At 39.3% G+C, this 25,637-nt stretch overlaps 1 protein-coding gene across 1 annotated transcript in view; it reads right to left on the bottom strand.

Moving 5' to 3' along the window:
• The window catches only part of Plc21C (Phospholipase C at 21C), a 63,319-nt gene that overhangs the window by 17,141 nt on the left and 20,541 nt on the right, over positions 1-25,637 (bottom strand). Inside the window, exons 4-13 of the mRNA XM_028316258.1 lie at positions 22,195-22,328; positions 17,662-17,847; positions 12,023-12,214; positions 11,179-11,361; positions 8,570-8,832; positions 6,402-6,562; positions 5,204-5,384; positions 4,161-4,318; positions 3,345-3,482; positions 2,513-2,746 (exon numbers count right to left, since the gene is read on the bottom strand). Coding sequence (XP_028172059.1) covers positions 2,513-2,746; positions 3,345-3,482; positions 4,161-4,318; positions 5,204-5,384; positions 6,402-6,562; positions 8,570-8,832; positions 11,179-11,361; positions 12,023-12,214; positions 17,662-17,847; positions 22,195-22,328 — 1,830 coding nt within the window. The remainder of the gene's footprint in view (positions 1-2,512; positions 2,747-3,344; positions 3,483-4,160; positions 4,319-5,203; positions 5,385-6,401; positions 6,563-8,569; positions 8,833-11,178; positions 11,362-12,022; positions 12,215-17,661; positions 17,848-22,194; positions 22,329-25,637) is intronic.

Below are 25,637 nucleotides of genomic sequence, written 5' to 3'. Positions count from 1 at the left end.
CGCTTCAAACTCGGTACTTCTTTCCCAATTCCATAAAATTCAACATTTAGAAAGTGCCAAAAAATTTTAAAATAGGTAGTTGAAACAAACCACAGCTAATTTTCATAGTGTACTGTACTATACGATAAACATGTCAGTCAATTTGACAACCTTTGTCGGAAACATTATTCAATGAAAATATTGTCCGAACCAAACAATAACACATACTTTAACACATTGTGAACCACTTTTCTTTCACGACTATAAAAGATTTTAGCAATTTAATTCACAAAATCAATTGCGCACATTTAAAATAAAGTTTGTTTACACTTTGACAGCAATAGACTGACATGCAAGGTGACATGTCATTGAAGTTTTCAGTTACTGTTGCCATTAAAAGAAATTAGTACCATTAGTTTTCCGCAACATGGCGAGGGTTTTTATGTTCCTGGTCAGGCTATATAATGAATTGACTACTCGAACATCGCTGCGTTGTATTTATGATTACCAAACTCATTATCAAGATAAAATCGAAAATATTTTCACACCCAAAATCGAATACAGGCACAGTTAAACCATGTCATTGTGATGTTTCATTATAAACAATCAAACGTGACTTATAGGGCCAGAACTTTTACGAAAACGCATATTATGTGCGGCGAATCGACGCCATCCTGTTTATTTTTTTACCATTCCCGCGCTTCTGTCAGGTTGGTCTAACTAAGTGATAGCCGAAACTGGTTCAAGGTTTATTTGTATAATAACATTCGGTTGGAGTAACAATTACCCTTATCAAATTTTATGGTTACATACAAACTATATGAGTACTCGATCATGAAAGAATCATTATCGAAAACATGTAAACTTTTTAAAGAAACTAGCGCAACTGAAAAATAGGTGAATGTATTGAATACCCTAGAATCTAGGGTATTCAATACATTCACCTATTTTCTAATCTAGGGCCTAGATGAATGAGTGTTTAATAGTAAAATGTTTTGTTATAATTTTGAATAAGATCGTAAATAAATAATGTTTCTCTGAGAAAAAATCACACTTTAATTTTGCCATTGTCTACATGACTTCGTATTGCCACATTTCTATTTTTATTCATGTTAAAGCGAGCAAAGGCAATTTAAACCACACATGAAAAGAATCCACTTGGAAAATATCACGATCCAAGAACAATCAACGCGCCGATTGAGTCTGCCCGCGCGCCGACAAAGGTGGTGTAATACCCATCAATCTCCATCGACAGGAGACAGTTTGATTTCAAATAAAGAGTTTACTGTTCCGACAGCCTTGGGTTTTAACGCAAGAACAATCGAACGTAAAAATAGTTGGCCACCTGCGAATGATCATTCAACCGATCACATGAGGTAGCTAACTCGGTAATGTGATCGCAAGTGGGCTGAGAGTCTTCGGCATTCATAGTCAAATGTTCGGTGAGACTTTTAAGACTATTTGGTCAGATGATCTAAAAATACTTAAGGTGCATTATGTATTAGAAAAAACACAACAAGATCATCATCATCATCATTTCAGCTATAGGACGTCCACTGCTGAACATAGGCCTCCCCCAATGCTTTCCATGTTGATCGATTGGTAGCGGCCTGCGTCCACCGCTTACCTGCTACCTTTACGATGTCGTCGGTCGTCCCACGCTGCGTTTTCCGGTGCGCGGCCTCCATTCCAGAACCTTTCTGCCCCATCGGCCGTCAGTTCTGCGTACTATGTGCCCTGCCCATTGCCACTTCAGCTTGCTAATCCGTCGGGCTATGTCAGCGACTTTGGTTCGTTTACGGGTCTCTTCATTTCTGATTCGATCTCGCAAAGAAACACCAGGATGTAAACACAACAAGATGTAAACACATAATAAGACGATATCATCATGAAGTCCAAACATATCGACTTCGACGAAGGTTGTCCGGGCGGGAGCCATGACATGAAACATGAGAGTCAAGCTGACAGCTCCGCGTCTGCAGAAGAGATCTTTACCCTCTTGAAGACAAACGGTTCGTCGCCTTAAATTGGATTGATTCCATTATTTGTCGCGACCTCAGTGACCAGTATGTCGGCTCCATGTCTCTTAAATACTCTACAGATATTGCTAACATCTTACCTTCTTGAAGACAAACGGCTCGTCGCCATAAACTGGATTGATTCCATTATTCGGCGCGACTCTAGTGCGGAACTTCTTTCGCACAGTATCGGCGGGTAGTCCGAACATGTCGACCTTGACGTAGGTGCCGCAGCGTTTGTCCGTGAGCAACATAACAGCTTCGCGAGTCATAGATAAACATCTACAAACAATGTATGTGTCTTACCTTCTTGAAGACAAATGGCTCGTCGCCATAAACTGGATTTATTCCATTATTAGGCGCCACTCTAGTCCGGAACTTCTTGCGCACAGTATCGGCGGGTAGCCCGAACATGTCGACCTCAACGTAGGTGCCGCAGCGCTTGCCCCCAAGCAACATAACAGCTCCGCGAGTCATAGATAAATAAACATTTACAAACAATGTATATATCTTACTTTTTTGAAGACAAACGGCTCGTCGCCATAAACTGGATTGATTCCATTATTCGGCGCGACTCTAGTCCGGAACTTCTTGCGCACAGTATCGGCGGGTAGCCCGAACATGTCGACCTCAACGTAGGTACCACAGCGCTTGTCCGTCAGCAGCTGTCCGGACAGCACGGTGACGGACAGGGAGCCGGCGATGATGCCGTCGACTGTGCTCTCCGCGAACGGGTCTAGGCGGCGGTCCTGCAAATATTTATGTGTAAAGTTTTGTGCCAAAATTGTCCTTATTACAACTACATAAGATCCCACAGAATTTAGTTTAATGTAACATCATTTGCACAGTCAACATCACATCGGACTATGGGTAATTATTTTTAGTATAATCCTCCTCCTCCTCCGATTACGACGACTGCCTAATAATACAATGAGTTTGTAACTATTTCACCTAGTCTAAACAAAGTTATATTTTGTCATTTAAAATAAATCAAAAGGTATAAAAAATCAGTAAGAAAAATAATATTAAGCTCAAAAAAAAACATTGAACGTCAGTACTTTGTTAGTTCACTTGAAATATTTTAGACAATATCAGACATGGTTTTGTTTATTTATGTGTACACTAGCTTTTGCCCGCGGCTTCACCCGCGCGAAATTTAGTTTGTCACAGATCGTCATAAATTATAGCCTTTATTATTATTCTGGGTTATAAACAATAATATTGTAAATGTTCATCAAAATCCTTTCAGTAGTTTTTGCGTGAAAGAGTAACAAACATCCAGACAAACTTTCGCATTTATAATATTAGTAGGATTGCGCTTTACAGATGACACAAGCTATACCTTACCTTCCGTCGCATGAACTCCGGCTTGAGTAGGTACCCGCTGCGGCGGTTGTATTCAAAAGTGCCAAGGTTGAGTTGCATGGCCAGGTCTAAAGTCTGGAAGTTGAGCGCCACCAGCTGGCAGCCTGCGTTCCAGAACACCTGGACAGGGAAAAAATAGTTTTTTAACTGTAATAAAGCCAAATCACATTGAAAATGTATATCAGGATTTTAAAATAAAGGCTCCGATACACAATTCATTCGTTAGTGTCAGCCAAATGACGTCGCCTGCTGGACAAAGGCCACCCCCAAGGATTTCCACAAAGACCGGTCCTGCGCCGCCCGCATCCAGGCACCTCCCGCGACCTTAATCAGATCGTCGGTCCACCTAGTGGGAGGCCTGTCCACACTACGTCATCCGGCTCGTGGTCGCCACTCGAGGACTTTTCTGCCCCAATACACAATAACATATTATTTTGCAAGCCCACTACTATCGCCAAGACCCAAGTGGTGGCTTACAGTTGCGGATAGTAAGAGCGCTTTCACATTAAGGCGATTTAGCAGCGCGACAAACGCGCGACAGTCGCGAAAATTTCATACTATATGACAGTGGATGCATGCCTTCACATTATGAAAAAGCCGCTGCCGCGCAGCAGTCACGCTTCTAACGCCCTATTGTGAAAGCGCTCTAAAGCATAGCCTAAAACAGACCAGTTTGTGTACTGGAGGTTTCAAATAATGGGAAAATTCAATCTCTCTCTATTGCCATACTGTATTCACAAAATTGCCGAAGTCTACTGGCTTAATTTTACGTATGGATTAATGTTAGTTGGATCTTACCTGTGGCATGAAATTAGAAGAGTCGAACCTCGTCCCAGCGGGGTACACTCGCGATAGCTGATGCTTATTGTAGTTGACGAACTCGATTGGCCGCTCCTTTAGCAACGTCGTCGCTTGCTTCTCGTCAAACGACGACATCTCGTAGAAACGGTTCTTTTCTGAGATTGAAAAAGAGATAATGTATTGTAGGAAGGGAAATTCCGACATCAATAAACAACAAAGACAGCGCAATCCCAGTGACCACCATAAATCGTTGTTATATTATTATTATCTATATGTTTTCATACGAGTATTGCGGTCCTATCACCGCGGCAGTTCCGACGAAATTCGCTTCAGAATTGCTTGATTTTTGCTTTGGTGAATGTATGAACAGCACTATGTTCATACATTTACCAAGGCAAAGATGAGGATAGATGTGCGGAGACGAATGCAGATAGATTATTTCCAATAGTTTTCACTTAAACTGAGCGGACATCTAAACAATGAAATTGTTTTGTTTGCTTAAAGACATATTATTTCTACTGGTGGAAAATAGACCATAATGGGGTAATTAACGCGAAATTAAATACAGTTTTTTTATATTGTTACTTACTCTCAGCGCTCTCGAAAGAGCTAAAGTGCATGGGCTGCACGTAGTTTACGAGCGCGGATATCTCTGCGCCCGCATGCGTCTTTCGAGCCTCGCCAAGTTGGTCCTTATGACGGTCGCAATATGGACTAGTTTGGGATGCACTAATCTTAGCACTGGTACTCACTCTCGGCACTCTCGAAGGAGCTAAAGTGCACGGGCTGCACGTAGTTAACGAGCTCACCAATTGTTCCTTATGACGCTCGCAATATGGACTAGTTTGGGATGCACTAGTCTTAGCACTGGTACTCACTCTCGGCGCTCTCGAAGGAGCTAAAGTGCACGGGCTGCACGTAGTTCACGAGCGCGGATATCTCAGCGACCGCGTGCGTCTCGGTTGGCTGACGAATTGTTCCTTATGACGCTCGCAATATGGACTAGTTTGGGATGCACTAGTCTTAGCACTGGTACTCACTCTCAGCACTCTCGAAGGAGCTAAAGTGCACGGGCTGCACGTAGTTCACGAGCGCGGATATCTCAGCGCCCGCGTGCGTCTCCCGTGGTTCATCTGCCTCCCCTCCCCCCGCTTCCTCCTCCCCCGACGAACTGTCCGAGTCGGATGACGACGAAGAATCTTTGGAGCCTTGTCGCGCCAACTGTATACAAAAAGAACGATTACCAGTTTGTTTTTACACTTTTCTTTGTTTTACGGAATTTAAGCTATGTTCGCGTCGCTCGCGTTTTTTGGGATATGTCCAGAATAAAACTAGCCAAGTGCGAGTCGGACTCGCGCACCGAGGGTTCCGTTTAAACTTGTAGGTGCTGTACTAAAAAGGCCCATAGGACCTTTTGAGAAATGGTGCAGCAGTGTCAGACCAATGAATTTTTTATTGAAATGGGCTATGTTGATCAGTAAAACATGTTCGTGAGCAAATAAATATTTGATTTAATATGACCGCAAGGGCTGCTACTGCAGATGACTGTGTTTTATGAGATGAATTAAACTAGATTGCTTTCATTCAATCTAGACAAAATATATTTCATCATAGCTTTCTCGGTAAACAAAGAGATCAGACTGATATAAGTTTTCTGTTTTGGATTACTTTCAAGTAGGTTAAACCAGGCCTGTTTATCTCCGCGAGTTTACATCGAAAACAAAACAAGCACGATGGCACCCTACAGGATTACTATTCGACAAGGCCTCACATACGAGCGAGCATTGACTCACGCACGCGTATTCTTGTGTATGATGGAAAAAAATAAAGAAAATGGTGTACTAAATACTGTGCACTATTTAACTGCCTTAATATTAATAAAAACACAGAATGTACTTTTTATAAGTTGTCTGAAGATACTGAGAGGTAAATAAGTGGTTAATATTATTCATGATAATTCATGCTTAATCATGTATTTCCTCCGCCATTTTTTCTGCAGTTTGGCACCTCACGTCACATCATTTTACCCAAGTCAGCCCTATGGCTTCAGCGCAGTACCGATCACTGACGTTTGTCAACAAAATGGTGCTTGACTCTTGAGACAAGCTAAATTACACACCATATTGTTAATGATATTGAGCATACATTTTTTTAAATACCTTCGCGAAGTAAACCTTCTGTACGTAGTACTTATTATTATTCTGTGGTTAAACTACATTAGTTAGAGAAGACACCTACCGTCCCATGCGATATCTCTCCATTGCCTTGAGGCGGTTCTGGTTGGGGCTCGCTTTCTTCCGACGCGATGGAGTCTTCCTTTTTATGATGATGGTGATGTTTTTTCTTATTCTTGATAATAATCTTGTTCCGTAGTAGCGATGGCGGGGGCAGCTCCCCTCCTTTGAAAAAGAATTACAGTTTATTCAAACATGGTGTCCACTTAATTGTAAACTAGTACTTATTTCGATACGAAACAGGACCGGTCGTTGTGGAAGTCCTCGGGCAAAACCTTTGTCCAGCAGTGGACGTCATTTGGCTGAAACAAACGAACCTATTTCATAAGCCATAATGACGATCTTAGAAATGTTTAAAATAGTTAAATAATACTCTAAGGAATGCAAAAATGTACGCCTATAACATTATACAGAGCCAAGTAAAAATAATCGCACGTTGAAAAAGAAAGTGAACATTTTAATACAACAATATTTTTCAAACTCCACATAACATCTGCTCATTATTCAAAAACTTGTCCCGCGATAACGCCGATTAGTTTCGCGTTTGTTATGGATAACCGCTAATGGTACTGTGTTTACTGAATCCCTCGACGCATGATTTTTACATTGAAAACAAACACGTGCGTACGCGCAACTCCGCTAACAATAACTGTTTTAGTATAAAGACTGTGTATAATAAAATATTTTCTTTACTACACTTCTTATACGTTAAACAGGTATTTTACGAGATTTATTACTTGCGTTTCGTCGTTTAGCTTTGCTTTAAATATTTATAATGCCTAGAAACCGAGTTAGCGCAAGAAATGTAACTGGACCACAGGCTTAGTTTTTTTTCTATGCGTTCTAACAGTCAAATCTTGTTTATTGCTGATCGATTCATTTACAAAGGAGACAATGATCTACAAAGACTTCGTAAAAAATATTTAAATTCCAAGATCTATGCTGAAAATTTGAGGAAGTTTGCATCTTATTTCTCTCCTCAAACTATACTGAGTAGTTTATTATCATAGTGAAAATACAGCGGACCGTCTCGGGGCTATTGGTGTTAGGCCAAAGCAAACAATACAGGTGCTAGACGAGGATATTCCATAGCTATAGAACAACAGCCATATCAGGTTGCCTCATGCTAGAGTGTCTTAGGATTCTTTCTGCAAAATATCTATACTAATATTATCTAAAACGGTAAAACGGTGTTGTAGCTGCATGTTAACAAATGTGACGAATCACAAATGAATGTGATACATGAAGAACAAGTGTGCAATGCAATTTTCATAAAATTGGCTGGCTGTTTGATTCGTGCTGTGGTTCGTTGCTAGTGGGTTATTGAACGCGCGACCGTCAGCGAGAGGAAACACAGATGATTTATATTCATCGTCATCGCGACCCTGAGAATATGTTTTTGATTTATCTTAATCTGCGCGAAATCGATTGTTTCGTGAAAATATCAGATAAGCACATTTCACGATAAGCCACACGCCATCAGGTTGGAATTAGAAACTATACTATTTTGAAATTTCTTGGCGAGTTACGGACACGAACTATTCAACTCTGATATTATGCCTAGCCTATTATCGCGTTCACACCGCTTAAAACACACGGAAAAAAATATAATGTGGCGAGCTACTAGGACTAATTTAGAGTGAACTATTTACAATGCATAGTAATATTTATTTTTGCACAAAAGCATTTTTCAGTGATCATGGTGCATAGGAATGCGCCGAAACGTCGAAGTCTCGTCAAAAAAGTATGGTAGACATCGCGTTACTTTTATCAATTTTGGACATAATCAGTACTTCAAATAAAAGTAGCGTTTTATAATCAACAGTAGTATAGTTATGCTTTTAAATAGTGGCAGAATTGATTCCACCATTTTTTGAACTTCGGTAGGAAAACATAGGTTTAAATCAATGAAAAATATTGTTCGTTGTACCAGTTAACAGTAAAAAGCCTAGGACGTCCACCCACAAGGTGGAACGACGACCTCATAAAGGTAGCTGGATGCAGTCCGCTACCCAACGGTTATTATGGAAATTATTGGGGGAGGCCTATGTTCAGCATACCAAATTCAAATTTTTCATTTGGGCATTAAGGCAATCTTAAAGGTATACGGTAAAACATGTGGTAAATTACATTATCACTGCCTCATTAAGGGTTAAAGGGTTAAGGTGTTACCTGGTTCCAGTTGGTGCGAGTCCAGAGGCCTGTCTAGCAACATGCTCCCGAATATGTCCCTGCAGTAGTTGGCTATCTTGGCCTGCTGCCGCGGGTTGCAATGGTTCTCGAAACTCAGCACCACAGGGTAGTCCGAAGTCTTGAAGGCGCTTTCGGCGATGGCTTCCAAGACTTCTTTTGCGCTGATCTCAGGCACGAAGGTGTAGCCGTGGACGATCACCGGCTCTTCTGTTCGCCCGTTCCAGAAGTCTAGTTCGACGCATCTGATTGGGAGGAAAAATAAATGTTAATCATTTTATATTAATGTATATTTATTGCCATCAGGGTCACATAAAACTAGCAATCAAAATACTATAAGTTGGAACGACACAATTTAGGCTATGACATTTTTATGGTTTTGTTTTCATTTGATAGATATCAAGATTCGTACATTTCTCTTTAATCAGTATATCAGACCCTCACAAATGTCTATTTATCTGTAGATTCCCAAACCTCAACTAAAACTTTATAAATAAAAGGATGAACATTTGGCCAGACGATATATTATTATCTCAAAAATTATTCATTTTGTTAAACTGCACACACAAGGTGCAAAATAATCCGACTAAGAAACAACATAACTAACTCCGTACAGAACAAAATACTGCTCATTCGAGTATAAGTGAATATTAAATTCTATTGAACATTCCATGAACATAACTCAAAAGGTTAATTTTATGCAAGTCTTGACAGTAATAGACAATAATGACATGAAATCCATACGTATCTCTAAGCGACTCGGCCAGAGCGCTAGTATGTATATTGTTTATGTCCCGTAAACATCGCAAAGTACGGTCTGCATTAATTCTGTACATCAAAGGGATAGTACCGAGAAACAAGTGGCATTCCAATATCCAATAGTTCCAGTACCTATTGACAGCTCAATTACAGTTGAATATTTTAGGATTTAACAAGAGCCGCCGACTTGTTATAGATTAAATAATTATCTTGTTCAATCTGTACTCATTATCATAAATTACGCCGTAAAATCTGCATTTTGCAAAAATATTACTGATCTCTAATTTTAACGAAATAGCAAAATAGCAGTAGAGTAGGCCCGATCAATAATGCAGTGTTAAGTGCCAGATTTTAGCAAATATATTAGCCTACCCAATAGCCAGCTACTAAATTACGAAGACAATAAACACAACAAGCGCACACATTTACCCACGACTCCCGGCCTTAGACCTGTCACAAAAAGTCAGCTGCATTTTTCTAGAACATTTCCAATAATATTAAGAGAGTAACTCTATGAGATACGAGTAGGTACTATGGCCAATGGCCATGTATGCAAAGTACTCCTGGGACAAACTTAGTCTACACTGGTTGAGTTTTTGTTGGGCTACTGGCACAGGAGTTACACCGCTGCGTACGAGAGAGGTGGGAATACTCCTGTTTTAATTCTAATTTTTAAATAATCAACGCATTGCCGATTGGTGATTTACATATAAAATATCCGTTTATATTGTGAACAACCTTTCTGCTTTTTCCTATTTTGTGTCGATACCGATAAGCGATAACGCTGTCGATACTGCGTTAATTGGTGAAACTATTAAAACACCATCATAGAGGTGTGGAGATTTCCTGGTTTAATTAATTCGATAACAATCTCATTAGTGCAACAGTGTGATAGCGTCGACACTTCCCGCAGAGCGCACTGCGGTGTGAGGCCACTTACCGCTGATTAAAACTGAAATGAGTTATTTATTTGCTGGGAGCTTTTAAAGGCTGGCCGAAATTAAATGCTTGTTCATCATTTAATGCGCTGTTTTCTGTTCAGTCGGTCAGTGTATGTATACGTATAGTACCAAATGAGACATTAACATTTGTAGAATTCCATAGAGCCAGAAGCAAAAATAATGCGCGTGTTTTTAATCTCGAAGGACTTTATGTGAAGGTGTTCTTAGTGAACTCCATAATCTACAACAGTACGTATGTGTAAAACATTTCTACATACTCATAGGAGGCTAAAGAGAGGTTCTCTGCCCATTTCAGTTCATGTCAACATCTTAAATCATGTAAATTTCTCAAAAAACTCAACTTCCTGGAATGTAAAATTTAAAGAAAGATAAGACAATTTCTCATAATGTCGATTTCTCACAATGACTTAGTATTTCGTCGTAACTTCTTAGAGTAGGCGCACACCGTTGATTTTTCGTCGGCCGATAGTTTAGTCGGGCAGTTGATCAGTATGGGCTGGGCATGTATGGGAGTGCGCACACTACGCCGATTCGATTTGGCCGATTCTTCATACAAATTAAAATCGGGCACAACTATCGGCCAACTAAAAATCAACGGTGTGCGCCTACTGTTAGTGAGAAGCTGCACGCACCGCAAACATTTTGCCGCATCACTGTACACTCACTGTATGCGGCGCCGCAATACGGCACCGTCTCGCTCAATCGAAGTGCGGTGTGCCTGCGGTGCGGCGCCGGAACGCACCGTCTGGCATATTATTGATTTTTATATGCAGGACGCCGCAGCGAAATCGCTCCGGCGCCGACATGGTGGGGTGCCGAAGCCACATGGCTTCTAGAGGGTATCAAAATACTATCAAAACATAAACCAACCTGCAGCCAGCTAAAAGACTCTGCCTGTATATCTCCACACTGGATTTGCCGGTGATCTGATGGCCGGTGAGGTAGGTATTATGCGAACTGTTGATGAAGTAGTGCGCTAGTGGTTGTTCCATGTCGTCGCAAAGATCCAGCTTGTTCGGCGCGACGATTGGGTTGTCTTCTGACATTAGAAACCTGAAAGAGAAGAACGCAATTAATGTCATGTTTCACTGCTGTAAAGTCCTGTCACTTACAAGTGGTTGAGAATGTTGAGATAGTGAGCTGTAAGGTAGCTCTCATTAAACATATTGTTAGACCAAACAATGTTATAGAAACTTTTTTTTATTATATTACTAGCTGACCCGGCGAACTTTGTTCCGCCTTAATGGCAATAAATAAGCAGACTTTTTTTTAATTTCGAACGGGATAAAAAGTATCCTATGTCCTTCTCCTGGCTCTAAACTACCTCCCTGACAATTTTCAGCTAAATCGGTTCAGCCGTTCTTGAGTTATAAGCGAAGTAACTAACACGACTTTCTTTTATATATATAGATTCACTTCACAGAGCAATAATTGCTCTATCGACTCATCGGTGCATCGAACTGCTATAGGACTTTTTGATCATCCACTATGCAGGGTGATATTGTAATAAGTATCCAAATTTTTAGGAGCGACTCAGCATCAGTAACTTAATCGATTTACGTAAAAAAAACATTTTGGCCTTCTGGATGTCGGCGTACGGGTGCTGGATCTCGTTCAGTCGCGGGTTCCATTTGATGTCTTTGAGAAACTCCAGTTGGGTAGTGCTAGAATATACACCTTATGTTATTAGCAAGAAAGTCCACTTTCCACTGACCTCAAGAACCCGTCAAAGGTGAGCTGCGAGCGCTGCTGGTGGTACTTGTTGTGCTCATACGCCTTGATGAGGTCCTTGGCCTTCTGGATGTCGGCGTAAGGGTGGAGGATTTCGTTCAGGCGTGGATCCCGTTGGATGTCGTTTAGGAATTCCACCAGTTGTGTAGCTGATAGGTAGGGCTTGCCGTCCGTTCTAAGAAAGAAAAAAGCTTTTAGATTAACGCATGAGCAAGTTTGGTAAGACCTAACTCATTGTTTTGCCCAAATAACCTTTAGTAGCATAATATGGAGCTCTCCCCGCCAGAAGAGCATGGCCTAACCACTAAACCCCGATGATGTCCTCCGGAGCCCAATGGAGCTGCAAGTTATTGTTGTGCTTGCCATTTGTATCTTGACCTGTACCTTTTAGGCGACAATAGGCCAACGATTAAAGCTAAGCGTCCACTTGTTGGCATCGTACGCAACGGACGCATCGTACAAAACACATCGTATTGGATGTGCGATGCGTACGATGCGGACAGGTGGACGCACTTATATGAGTTTCTATATAAATAATACTACGATCCGTTGCGTGCGATACCGACATGTGGACGCTACCCTTAAAGGATCGGTATTTGGATTCGATCCCTGTCGTCCACTGGACTGTTGTAGTACCTTCTCCTAAGCATTATGCTCGACTAGGGTTTCTGCTCGAGCTTTCTCGAACTCGAGAAAACTCGAGAAATTTGGCTTCATTCGAGACGAGAAAAAAATTACCGGAGCTCGAGAATTCTCGAGTTTCGATTTTGAAGCTTTAATATTCTTGAAAGNTTTTGAAGTCGGTTGAAAAGAGGCTCTCTGCCCATTTCAGTTCATGTCAACATCTCAAATCACCTAAATTTCTCAAAAAACTCAACTTCCTGAAATGTTGTGAACATGTGAACAATGTCTCATAATGTCGATTTCTCACAATGACTTTGGATTTGGTCGTAACTTCTTAGATGGTATCATAATACTATGTGTAGACATTATCACCAAGATAGTTGATCAACTAAGTCACTAATTTCCTTAGAGGTGGGAGCTATAGAGGCCTGTAATATGGGTATCTACGGAAACCTATCTCAAGCTCCAGTCTCTCACACACAGGGTAACATAATTTAAAAAAAATATATTATCTAACTAAATATATTATAAAAGGAGAAACTGACTGACTGACAGACCAACGCACAGCCTAAACGGCTAAACGTAGGCACTTGAAATTTGGAAGGGACGTAGCTGAGGTACCGTAGAGGTGCACTAAGAAAGGAGTTCCCGAAATTCCCACGGGAACGGGTTAATAGCGGGAAGATCCTTTTGTATGAAAAATCTAAACCGCTTAAGTTAGACGCTTGAAATTTGGCATGCAGGTACCTTAGTAAACTTAAAGCTTAGTTACAACAGGATATTGCAAAATTCCCACGGAAACGGGAGTTAGCGGGAAAAAACATTTGTATGAAAAAATCTAAAGAAGAGGGTAAAACGGGATCCACGCGTACAAAGTCGCGGGCGGCCGCTAGTTGTACTATCAAAACAAACAAACCTGCAGCCAGCTAAAAGGCTCTGCCTGTATATCTCCACACTGGATTTGCCGGTGATCTGATGGCCGGTGAGGTAGGTATTATGCGAACTGTTGATGAAGTAATGCGCTAGTGGTTGTTCCATGTCGTCGCAAAGATCCAGCTTGTTCGGCGCGACGATTGGGTTGTCTTCTGACATTAGAAACCTGTAAGAGAAGAACGCAATTAATGTCATGTTTCACTGCTGTAAAGTCCTGTCACTTACAAGTGGTTGAGATAGTGAGCTGTAAGGTAACCCTCATTAAACATAATATTGTTAGACCAAACAATGTTGTAGAAATAGCTATAGAGATAGGCTATAGAGATAGTTGTAAGCCACTCTTCAAAAAATTAAAAATATTGCCATTGCCATGTTTATATATCAAGGAATTATGCCTATTTGTAAAAAAACATCCTGATAATTTTAAGACGCATGAACAGGTATTAGAAAAGACTACTCGCCACAAGAACNGATTTGTATTTGTATTAAAAAGATTAAAATACGTTTCAAACAATGAAGCAATGATGTCGGCATATTACGGTTATGTCTCCTCTATACTAAATTATGGAATTATTCTCTGGGGGAACTCTGTTGATTCCGAAAAAGTATTTAAAATACAAAAAAAATGCATGCGTGCGATGTGTGGGGCAGGCTATAGAGATAGTTGTAAGCCACTCTTCAAAAAATTAAAAATATTGCCATTGCCATGTTTATATATCAAGGAATTATGCCTATTTGTAAAAAAACATCCTGATAATTTTAAGACGCATGAACAGGTATTAGAAAAGACTACTCGCCACAAGAACAGATTGTATTTGCCCAAAATTAATTTAACGTTATATAAAAGAAATGTATTTTGTATGGCTATAAGAGTTTTCAATAAACTGCCAGCTTATATACAGGGAGCTTCTATGCCTGAATTTAGAAATGTATTGCACAAGTGGCTGCTCGATAAATGTTTCTACTCTGTAAATGAGTTTTTTTAGAATTAAATAATTGTGAAATTTTATGTATTAATATTGGTTGTGTGTTATTTTATGTAATTGACATTTAATTGTAATGATTAGTATAATTGGATTGTTGACATTGTTATGATTTTATCAAATGACTTTTCATAAGATTATTAATATTTTGACATGTTCTCCTAATTAACTTTCACATGCCAGTCATGGCAAGGTACACTGTAACGAAATTGATTATTTACAAACATCTAATGGACGTGTATTTCTGTGAATAAATGAATTTGAATTTGAATTTGAAACTTTTTTTTATTATGATATTCACTTCACAGAGCAATTGCTCTATCGAGTCATCAGTGCATCGAAATACTATAGGACTTTTTGATCGTGCACTATGCAGGGTGATTTTGTAATCAGTATCCAAATTTTTAGAAGCGACTCAGCATCAGTAATTTAATCGATTTACGTAAAAAAAAACATAATTATTTTCCTTCTGGATGTCGGCGTACGGGTGCTGGATCTCGTTCAGTCGCGGGTTCCATTTGATGTCTTTGAGAAACTCCAGCTGGGTAGTGCTAGAATATACACCTTATGTTATTAGCAAGAAAGTCCACTTTCCACTGACCTAAAGAACCCGTCAAAGGTGAGTTGCGAGCGCTGCTGGTGGTACTCGTTGTGCTCATACGCCTTGATGAGGTCCTTGGCTTTCTGGATGTCGGCGTACGGGTGCAGGATCTCATTCAGCCGAGAGGCCCTTTAGATGTCTTTGAGGAACTCCAGTTGGGTAGTGCTAGAATATACACCTTATGTTATTAGCAAGAAAGTCCACTTTCCACTGACCTCAAGAACCCGTCAAAGGTGAGCTGCGAGCGCTGCTGGTGGTACTTGTTATGCTCATACGCCTTGATGAGATCCTTAGCTTTCTGGATGTCGGCGTACGGGTGGAGGATTTCGTTCAGGCGTGGATCCCGTTGGATGTCGTTTAGGAATTCCACCAGTTGGGTAGCTGACAGGTAGGGCTTGCCGTCCGTTCTAAGGAAGAAAAAAGCTTATAGATGCATGAGCAAGTTTGGTAAGACCTAACTCATTGTTTTTCCCAAATAACCTTTAGTAGCATAATATGGAGCTCTCCCCGCCAGAAGAGCATGGCCTAACCACTAAACCCCGACGATGTCATCCGGAGCCCAATGGAGCTGCAAGTTATTGTTGTGCTTACCATTTGTATCTTGACCTGTACCTTTTAGGCGACAATAGGCCAACGATTAAAGCTAAGCGTCCACTTGTTGGCATCGTACGCAACGGACGCATCCAATACGATGTGTTTTGTACGATGCGTCCGTTGTGTACGATGCCAACAAGTGGACGCACTTATATGAGTTTCTATATAAATAATACTACGATCCGTTGCGTGCGATACCGACATGTGGACGCTACCCTTAAAGGATCGGTATTTGGATTCGATCCCTGTCGTCCACTGGACTGTTGTAGTACCTTCTCCTAAGCATTATGCTCGACTTAACAAAAGCACATACAAACTGAATTTATGAAATATGTGTATTAGATTATTCATGTCCAAATTACTAACAAAACATATTAATAAATCTGTAAATAACAACGTTCCCTCGGTCATTTAAAAATATCAGTCGTGAATACCTACACCTATATCGCAGCGATTAATTCTCAATGTATTGAAAAACCTAGCGTTCATCCCAATAACCTAGTTGCGAACATTTGTATGCCTACTCGCGCCGGCGATCGCTCACAATTGAAAACCCGAGATTCCCTCGCATTTTTTTTTTTGCATTGATTTAGTTTCAATGGTTTTGCATGTCAAACGAGCCGGGGCCCGTACAGGCACGCTCGTTAATAGAGATTCCGCCCGCTGCAATGAAAAATAAAGAGCACGAGCAAACAAACACGTATCCAATACATTTTATTTTGCGACCCGCCTAGTGAGGCAGCGGCAATTAAACTCGGATTTGTTTTAACGCTGATGGACATTTATTGCTCCGAGGTAAATAATGTAAACATTTTAGATTAAAAAATATTGTTATCGCCTTTTGTGTACGTTGTTAGCGCTGGCGCTGGTAACTATGTTGATTCATAGTCAAAACAAAGATAATATGTTCATAGTTATTCAATTTCAATTTGTATTGAGCAAACACAGGATACCTTGGTATCTCATATTTTGTGACAAAAAACAAATCCATATTTTGTACTAGCGTGAAGTTGTAAATATTTGAAGCTCGGTGAATAAAGGCTTCGAGTAAATTGGTTCCATGTATTGGCTTGTATGCAATTTTTAAAGTATGAACGCCGTTGTTACCTCAGCGGTATTCTCCCACAGTAAAGTGCTGTACAACAAACAGATATAATGCATACTTAACTACTGGCTGTTAAAAGTTCTAGGGGATAGATCTGGATATTTATTAAACTTGAAAAAGAAAATAAATTTAAAATATATGTACCTTGAAATTCGCGTGGGATGCAGACAGCAGCAACCGTTCCGTAATGAACGAGGGTCGGATTGGTGATTTTTTAACGTTTTTAAATGACAGTGAACTTTATTCTCTTCTATTTAGGTATGTAAGTAATTAAGTATATTTTTTCCTTAAAAAATTAAATTAATTATGAAATGCTCGAAAGAATAAAGTGAATCAGAAAATCCATTTTGGGGCTTAACCTGGCTGGGAGACAAAAATGTTTAATTTATTTGTTGCAATATATTTTACTTGTCACTTTGATTGCTTTACTGCAGTCAACAAAGAGATTTAGGTTAGTATTTAAATGAAATAAAAACATAAACGTGCATGTAGACATTTCAGCACAATGAGTGTTCTTTTAAAAAAGATGTAGGTATTTATAATTAGGTACTTAAAGTGTCTTATAATTTTTCGGAATTACACCTGGCAGACAAACGCCCGTATTCACAAACATTACTAGGAGGTCTCACAGTGCGCTTGGACGCTCAGGGTGACATACGACCCAATTACAGAGCTCTATTCAACGCTATGCGTTTGATTTGCTGCTTCACTTAAGCAAGCATCCTTTGTGAATACGGGCGAAAGACAACAAACTAAATCTGTAGTAAAAAGTTTTGACTTACAATGTATTGAATATCTTCTGCACCTCGCCGCGCTGCGTGAGACTCTTATAAAACGAGAAGAAGTCTTCGAATTGGAACTTGGACTGCGAAATGGTATCGTTCTTGCCCGTGGGAAGGCCGGACTCGCTAAGCGCCTTCTCCACTCGCTTCTTATCCTCCTTGTTCTGTGCGAAGAGTCGCACGATGCTAGAATAGGAAACCGTTCGTTAGTACTTTTAGCGTTCAAAGATACTTAAATGTTTGAAAAGGTTTTACGTAACATAAAGGAACTCTAGTGTGTTTTGCCAGGGCAAGCTGTGGCGTCGGTTGAATCTTAGGGTGTTTCTCAGAATGAATGATACAAAATAGCGCATTTACGATATTATTAAACAAGGTTTAGAACTAGATTCAAGCATAGATTCAAAGTCAAGGTTAGATTCAAAGTCAAGCTAAGATTCAAACCCTGTGATTGGTTGAATTTTAATATTTTAACCATGCAACTCTATGGTAGAGTTCAACCATGCATCCCTGAAGTTTGAAAGTTTTTGGCGCCGTTTCATAACTCGATCCTAAATCTTCACACAAAAATACTGGGAGTCAACGGCCCAGAAACTGAGAACTACCGTACATAAACGTACATTGAGTATGGTAAGTTAATACGACGCTATGACGCAAATGTCGCTATATGACAAGAAAAATAATTACATGTCTATTAAATTATAATACGCGTATTAGTAATTGTCGCAATGCAATTAATTGATTTAACAATGAGCAATCGATACATAGTGGGAAGAGTAACCGCACTGTTATAAAGCATTATGCAGATTCCATATTTTATAACCAACTAAATAAATACATATTGCACCTAGCCCATGGAAAGAAGCATAATGTAAACCCAGACGCACTTGCCAGTGTTGTTCCTGACGAATTTAGGGTTGCCGTATTCTAATTCTAAAATTGCCGGATTTTTAAGGAAAACTAAGAAAATTGCCGTATTGTATAAAATGTTTATTTGGAAGGTTTAAATTAAAAAAAATACAAGTGATGTATTATGTATTATGCGTATACTACTTTTAAACTTACTTATTTTATTCTTCACTTTTTAAGGTTTTGAATAATTTAGTCCAAGAACCTACCCGAATAAAAGTGAAGAATCTACCAAAATAAGGAAATAACGATTTTAGACATTAAAATCTCGGAGATATGGTTGCATTTTTGGCGTTTCTTTTCGTGGCGCTTCTACTTCATTTATGGTTTACAAGTTTTTGCGTTCCATTAGACGAAATATTTATTTTTTGTTTACTAAAACTCATGAAAAACTCTACTTTACTCAATTGCCGTATATTTTGATACGGTAATCAAAGTGCTGCCGTATACCGTATTTATGGTGCCTAAGATGTCTGAATGCCGTATATTACGGCAATTGCCGTATCAAGAACAACACTGGCACTTGCTGACTTATGGGAGAATTGCGAGACGCCCTTGTCCAGTAAGATTTCTAGAGGCTAGGTAATGATGATGATGATGATGATGAATTGCCCCAACGGGCACACTGAACACCAGAGTCGTTCCCTTCGTCACCATGGGACACGGCATATACTGAATGGGGTCCCGTTGCAGTCATCTTGTTTGTGAATGGGTGGCACTGCTCAGTTTACTCTTGTTTTTATTTTTTCTTCCTTTATAATGTGCCACTGTCATGTCTATGTAATTGCCTGTATTTGTGTGATGTCCATTGTAATAAATGTATCTTTCTTTCAAATGTTTGAATACATAAATTAAGTTCCCTAATGCAAAATAATTATTGCCAAAAATCGATAGGCAATTCAATTAATCTAAAAACTTCAGCAAATAATAGCGCCAGGTACTTTAACTCCTTGACCATAAGAGTTCCATGTCATTGGCTAAAAGTGGTGCTATCTGGGTGCTTCCGACACTTGATGGCGTATCGTGCAAGTTATCAGGATATAATTGATTTGGCAGCGGTCCACCCAACTAATGCCGTACGTTTGAATCCGATTACAACGTTACGCCGACTGGGCCCGATACGTTTAGGGACGCTCCGGTAGAGTCGAAAAACTGTGCATTTCAAGTCCTAAATCCGCTTCAAGGAAGTTCTCTACTATCTACCTAGTAAACAAATATCTTTTAAAAATACCAGCATCATCAAAAATTATAATATGCTTTCGAAAGTCAATATTATGCTATTAATGTTATTTGCTCATGATCTTGCATTTAAAACAAAAGCCTGCCTCAACACGTTTCACAATGTTTGACCTGCCAGAACTTCAAACTTCCATGACCTCTGGCTGGCGTATGCCGTAGTGCGTCTGTAGCGCGAGCGCAGCGTAAAATTTCACTCATACGATTGGCGAAAATTCTTACTATGACGGTTGTAGTCAAAAGCCTGAATTCTTGACTCTATACCGGCCTTGGTTCATATTATGTTCCTTTATATCAAACCAAGGTTCTTTCATACTTATTCCGTTTTCGACAAACAAGCAATATATCGATCGGTTTAACTTTTCCAACTTATATTAACCACTTTGACATTTGACTTTGATTTAGGATGTAACATGCAGTAAAATCTTGTACAGTAATCGGTTGTTGCAATTTGTCCATGATTTAGGAATGTCATAATACCGTATATTGATTTAGCGGTTTCGAAAAGGCTCCTTGAAATAGTCGCATCACACTTGACTGAATACTAAGCCAATAATAAACTTATAGATCTTTCTTAAAGCGTTAAAATTACCGATAATCAACATCTCTTCATATCATAAGTACGATAATAAACAACCATCTAACAACACTAATAATATTTTTATGCTCATAACTTCACACTATCTATTTTGATTGCCCGCTACTCTTTAGCGCTGCCGAGCACTTGATATGGCTATAAAAACCACGCAACGTGTTATTCTTTCATAATACAGATTACGTTTGGGATATTAATAGGAGCAATATAATTAGATTTTTAATATTATAAACGTAATGGATAATTTTACAACGAATTTTATATTCTAGTACTTATAAAAATCGTGGGTCTAGCTTGCTCGCTTTCCAAGATCAGTGAATTCCCATGTAATCGACTGAAAAGTCAGGCCAAGATTAGGTAAAAACTGACATATTATATTTATATACATATTACTGTAAGTCTTACATTTTTTGGTACTGAACAAAAACGATTTTTCTGTCTTTCTTACAAGAATCACCTAATCGACAAATAAACTGGTCAGAAACGTTAAAAGCCTTTGCCTAGCCAAATATTGACTTTAAGTTCATATTTGATCATGACCTCACTCAGATGTAAGATTCTAAATTTGCTCTGCCCAGTCACATTCGAAACGTTTGATCATGATCTGTCACAGACTACATTTGTTGCTAGATTCTAATTTCATTGGCTAGCCGCATCGAAACCAGGCTCTTTAAAGCAGAATATAGACTGAAGGTCGTCAATACATAACTGACGGTCTGACATATAAATATGCTTAACTAAGGGAATGCCATAAACAAATAGAGTCATGGCCATAAATTACAACCAGTCAAACGGTGGCCCTCTACAAAATCTGAGAGGAAATAAACAAACAATACTCTGCTCAACAGATAATAAGGTAAATGTTTGGCGTGGATCAACATCACAAGACTTCACACGGTTCTGTCTTGGGCTCTATCTGTTAGATAATTTGTTGGTTTAGCCAATATTTTACTTTAATTAATACGTCCGTATTAATGCGTGTTCAGTGTTAACGGTTGTCATACTACATTAAGTCATAAAATGAAACGACGTAACCCCGCAGAGGTTTTATAGGCCACGACATAGAGCGACTAAAGCGACTTAGTTTTAGTACTAATTTGGTCTTATTTTTTTTTATTTTTTTTTAAGTCGAATGGGGCGGACTTTAATACATATAAATGCGTTCACAGTGTATGTAAACATCTTAACAAAAACTGAATATTCCTAACACTAACAAAGTAACAGTTGGCCCAATTCCGAGATGTTCACTATCTGTATACTCATCTTAAAAGTAAGTTTATCTGTTTCCTCCTTAATAAATGAAATGAGACAAGACCACTTTAGCACTGTCAAACTAAATAGTGTAAATTGCGCATTAATGAATGTTTTCGCTGGTTGGATGAAAATCCTTTTAGCGAGATGTAAGAAAAGGGAGCACGTTTTGAAACAACTTGAGAAGATTCTGATATACCGGATATCGAATGCAACATTAATTTAAAACCAGGGAAAGATGAGAATATGGTAATAAAGACATCTATATTAACCAAATTCATAACACTTGGCTTAAAATCTGTCACCGGCACTGTTGCCTCATGTCATTTCCCTCCTACTCGAAGCATGACAGCAGCTTGACTGGCACTGACAGAAATACTGAAATAGAGAGTAGCCCTGCTGAATCACCAAGCATAGTTCCAAACCAAAAAAAAGACTAGAATTTATTTACCCGATTGCTTCTTGAATTCTAACTAGGATATTGTTTACTCTGTATCGATAAAAATCTTTAATGAGCCTTTTTAAAGCTCCTAGCTGGCACTTACTTTTTGACTAGGATCTTCCCTGACTTGTCTGCCTTGAGGACAATCTTCGTGTGCAGCTTCTCCAGGAACTTGATGGTGGGGTTATTGAGCTGGTTGAGGTTGTACGCCAGCGCAAACAGCTCCTCCGTCCACATCTGGGAAAGAAGGAATATGTTTCACACAAATTCGTAAAAAAAAACAATGAATCAATAGGGAATATGCATCGATTTCAAAAGTTAATAAATGTACAAATAAACACTTTAGTTAAATCATAGAATTTCTGAAAAACTAGTGATTGAAATCGGACTGGAAACAAAAAATACAAGTGTTTAAACTTTGTATGAAAATAGCTGAGCTGAGCGTGGCGTCAAATGTCACCCGCCCATAGTAACTTGCACAGTAACTTGTATGGGACTCTGCGTGTCGTTCTAACATGACCAATGACGTCATGAGATCTCTTACGTCTATATCTTAGATATCTTTTGAATTTTTTGTTAAAGAAAAGCACTGATTCATTTGAATTATCAAATTGGCATTAACCAAGGCTACTGAAAGAAATGTGAGAAATAAAAAAATTGCATAATATTCCCTATTGTCTTCAGAAAGTCCAGGAAAAGGAATATTTCCTGTTATGAGTAAAATAATAAAAGATTGACTAATCGTCTAACAATTTAATTAATACCTTGACGTTCTCAAGAGTAGCCTCGACTGCGAACAATAGTTTTCTATTGTAACTCCTTCTAGAATGTCTAAATATTAAACATTTATTACACGCACTTTGCATTAGCGATGACGTCAGTATGGCCAAGCTTTGGAAATGTTGAGCATTTGTACATTTTAACGCCGTCGCATCAAATTGGAAAGAGTCCAAGTGTTTCCATATTCATCCATACATATTTCGTCGGCCGTTTGGTGTAGTGGTTTAGAACGGACTACTATGACGAGAGGTCCCGGGTTCGATTCCCGGCCGGGCAGAAATTGAAATGATGAATTTTAATTTCTGTGACGGGTCTGGGTGTGACTAGAGATGTGCCGCTGAGAAAGTTCTCGTTCCCGGCAATATTCCCAGTGAGAATATTCTCGAGAACCGAGAACGCTCCCGGGAATATTCTCAGTGTTCTCGACAGAACCCATTTAGTTTTATTTTTAATTTTGTTGTTTATATGTGATATTATTTGTAATGTTTCGATGTTTTATTAACTGGGCGTTAAGACTAGTTGTTATAAACAAGGCATGAAACGAGTGAGTGAGATATTGCTGTCTTGCTCACTCTTTTCGTGGCGAACGCGTACCGCGGCTTTAGGACTCGGCTACGGTATTTGAACATCAGTGTGCCTCTGAGTTTTAAGGCCCTTGCCACCCTGGCGGATTGCAAGCGGATTCAAAGTGGATTTAAAGCGGAGTGGCGACGCGACGGAGAAACCGCGTGAAAATATCGTAAAGCTCTCCAAAGGCTGCCCAGCCGAGCTGGATTCGATGATTGACCTTTTTTTCGAAGTTGGACCTACCTAACTGGACTGTTTGTCCCAGGTATACATTATTGTTAACAACCTAAAAAGGAGGAGGTTCTCAATTCGACCCGTATGTTTTTTTTTTTTTTTTTTCTATGTTTGTTACGCGATAACTCCGCCAATTATGAACCGATTTGAACAAATCTTTTTTCAGCGTATAGGTAATACCTCAAGGGTGGTCCCATTTAAATTTAATATTAAAAAAAAACAACCCCCAAGGGTGGAAAATTGGGGATGAACTTTTTTATACGCAATATCTCCGCCGATTATGAACCAAAAATTTCTGCCATCTTACATATCATTAAAACGACATTTCACGACGAAAAAAATAAAATATAATTAAGGTGCAGTTGCCAAGAATATTGCCGAGAAAGTTCCCGAGAATATTCTCGGGAACACTGAGAATATAGCCTTTCACTGCAAATAGAGTGTATTGTTTAATATACACTTATCTGTTGACTTCATTTAATACTATTTTACTTAAGAAAGTTTGTTTATTTTCATTTGATAAACATGATTCTCAACCTTTCTCACTTGGGAGAACGCTCCCGGGAACGCTCCCGAGAATATTCTCAGTTGAAAGAGCGTTCTCGGGAACGGCACATCAATAGGTGTGACTATGTATAATATTTATGTATTTAAAAAAAAAAGTATATAAGTAGTATATCCGTTAAACTAGCACCCATAACACAAGCATTAAGTTGCTTACTTTGGGGCTAGCTGGCGCTGTGCGAAATTGTCCAAAGATTTATTTATTTATTTATTTATTTATATTTTTTATTCCGAATGGCCGTTTACAGTTCGCGGGCGTGATGAATGAAGAACAACATTATTTATTACAGTAAGTGCTCGACCTTAGTCATTCAGTATTTTAGTAGATACGCAGTAGCGGCGGTCCGCCCCGGGTGCCAAGCATCAGGGGGTGACACAAGTCGCGCAGATTAGTACTCACTGGCATATCTGCATGGCAAATCTGCGGTCTATGTCATGATACGGGTGGGTGGGGGGTATGATTGTCTTTCAATCTTCGAATCGGTAGGTAACCTCAAAGCCCTGGGGGGTACCAGGGGGTGCCATAGGAGTTGTGACGGGGGGGGGGGGGGCAAACAAACAAACAAACAAACAAACAAACAAACAAACAAACTCTTCAGCTTTATAATATTAGTATAGATTAGTATAGATAGTATAGATTTATTACACGCACTTTGCATTAGCGATGACGTCAGTATGGCCAAGCTTTGGGAATGTTGAGCATTTGTACATTTTAAAACGCCGTCGCATCAAATTGGAAAGAGTCCAAGTGTTTCCATATTTTTTATTCCGAATGGCCGTTTACAGTTCGCGGGCGTGATGAATGAAGAACAACATTATTTATTACAGTAAGTGCTCGACCTTAGTCATTCAGTATTTTAGTAGATACGACACTGCCAGTGGGCGAATTTCAATGAATTGAGTGCGCTTTGTAAAATGCAGTTTTTGCTGTTATGAGAATTTACCGCGATTTCATAATGGTGTTGAAGATAAATCTGAAACGAGTTGAACGAACTTTCGTCTATATTTAACAGAGGCGAAAATGATTATACGGGACAATATACGGTGAAATATATTCAATTGGTTACAGTAAATCCTAAACTTTATTGTATCTGGATGCTGTCGCTCAATTACTGAACATGTTCTAAAATAACCTGTAAGATAAAATGCTTTTAAGTCGAACCGGTACGGCCATCTATAAAAGTGAAGTCTCGAACTTTAAGTTCCATCAATTGTGACGTAACCTCGATATTTCTTGGCAAAGAAGGTACTTCGAAGTACAACGCTTGGCTCGAGCCAGGAAGTTTTAAGTTTAATCTGACAGAGTAACGAAGTGGCGCGTCTATCTCCGCGAACGACTACCGTCATAAGGGTGGCCAGGAGAGCTGATTAAAAAGGAATTCATTTTCAAGGTATAACATT

This window comes from Ostrinia furnacalis, unplaced genomic scaffold (assembly GCF_004193835.3).
Source record: "Ostrinia furnacalis isolate ACB-3 unplaced genomic scaffold, ASM419383v2 OfSCF5489, whole genome shotgun sequence".
NCBI classification, from domain to species: Eukaryota; Metazoa; Arthropoda; class Insecta; order Lepidoptera; family Crambidae; genus Ostrinia; species Ostrinia furnacalis.
The sequence above is the reverse complement of the archived record's forward strand: the minus strand, read 5'-3'. Positions and strand labels throughout refer to the sequence as shown.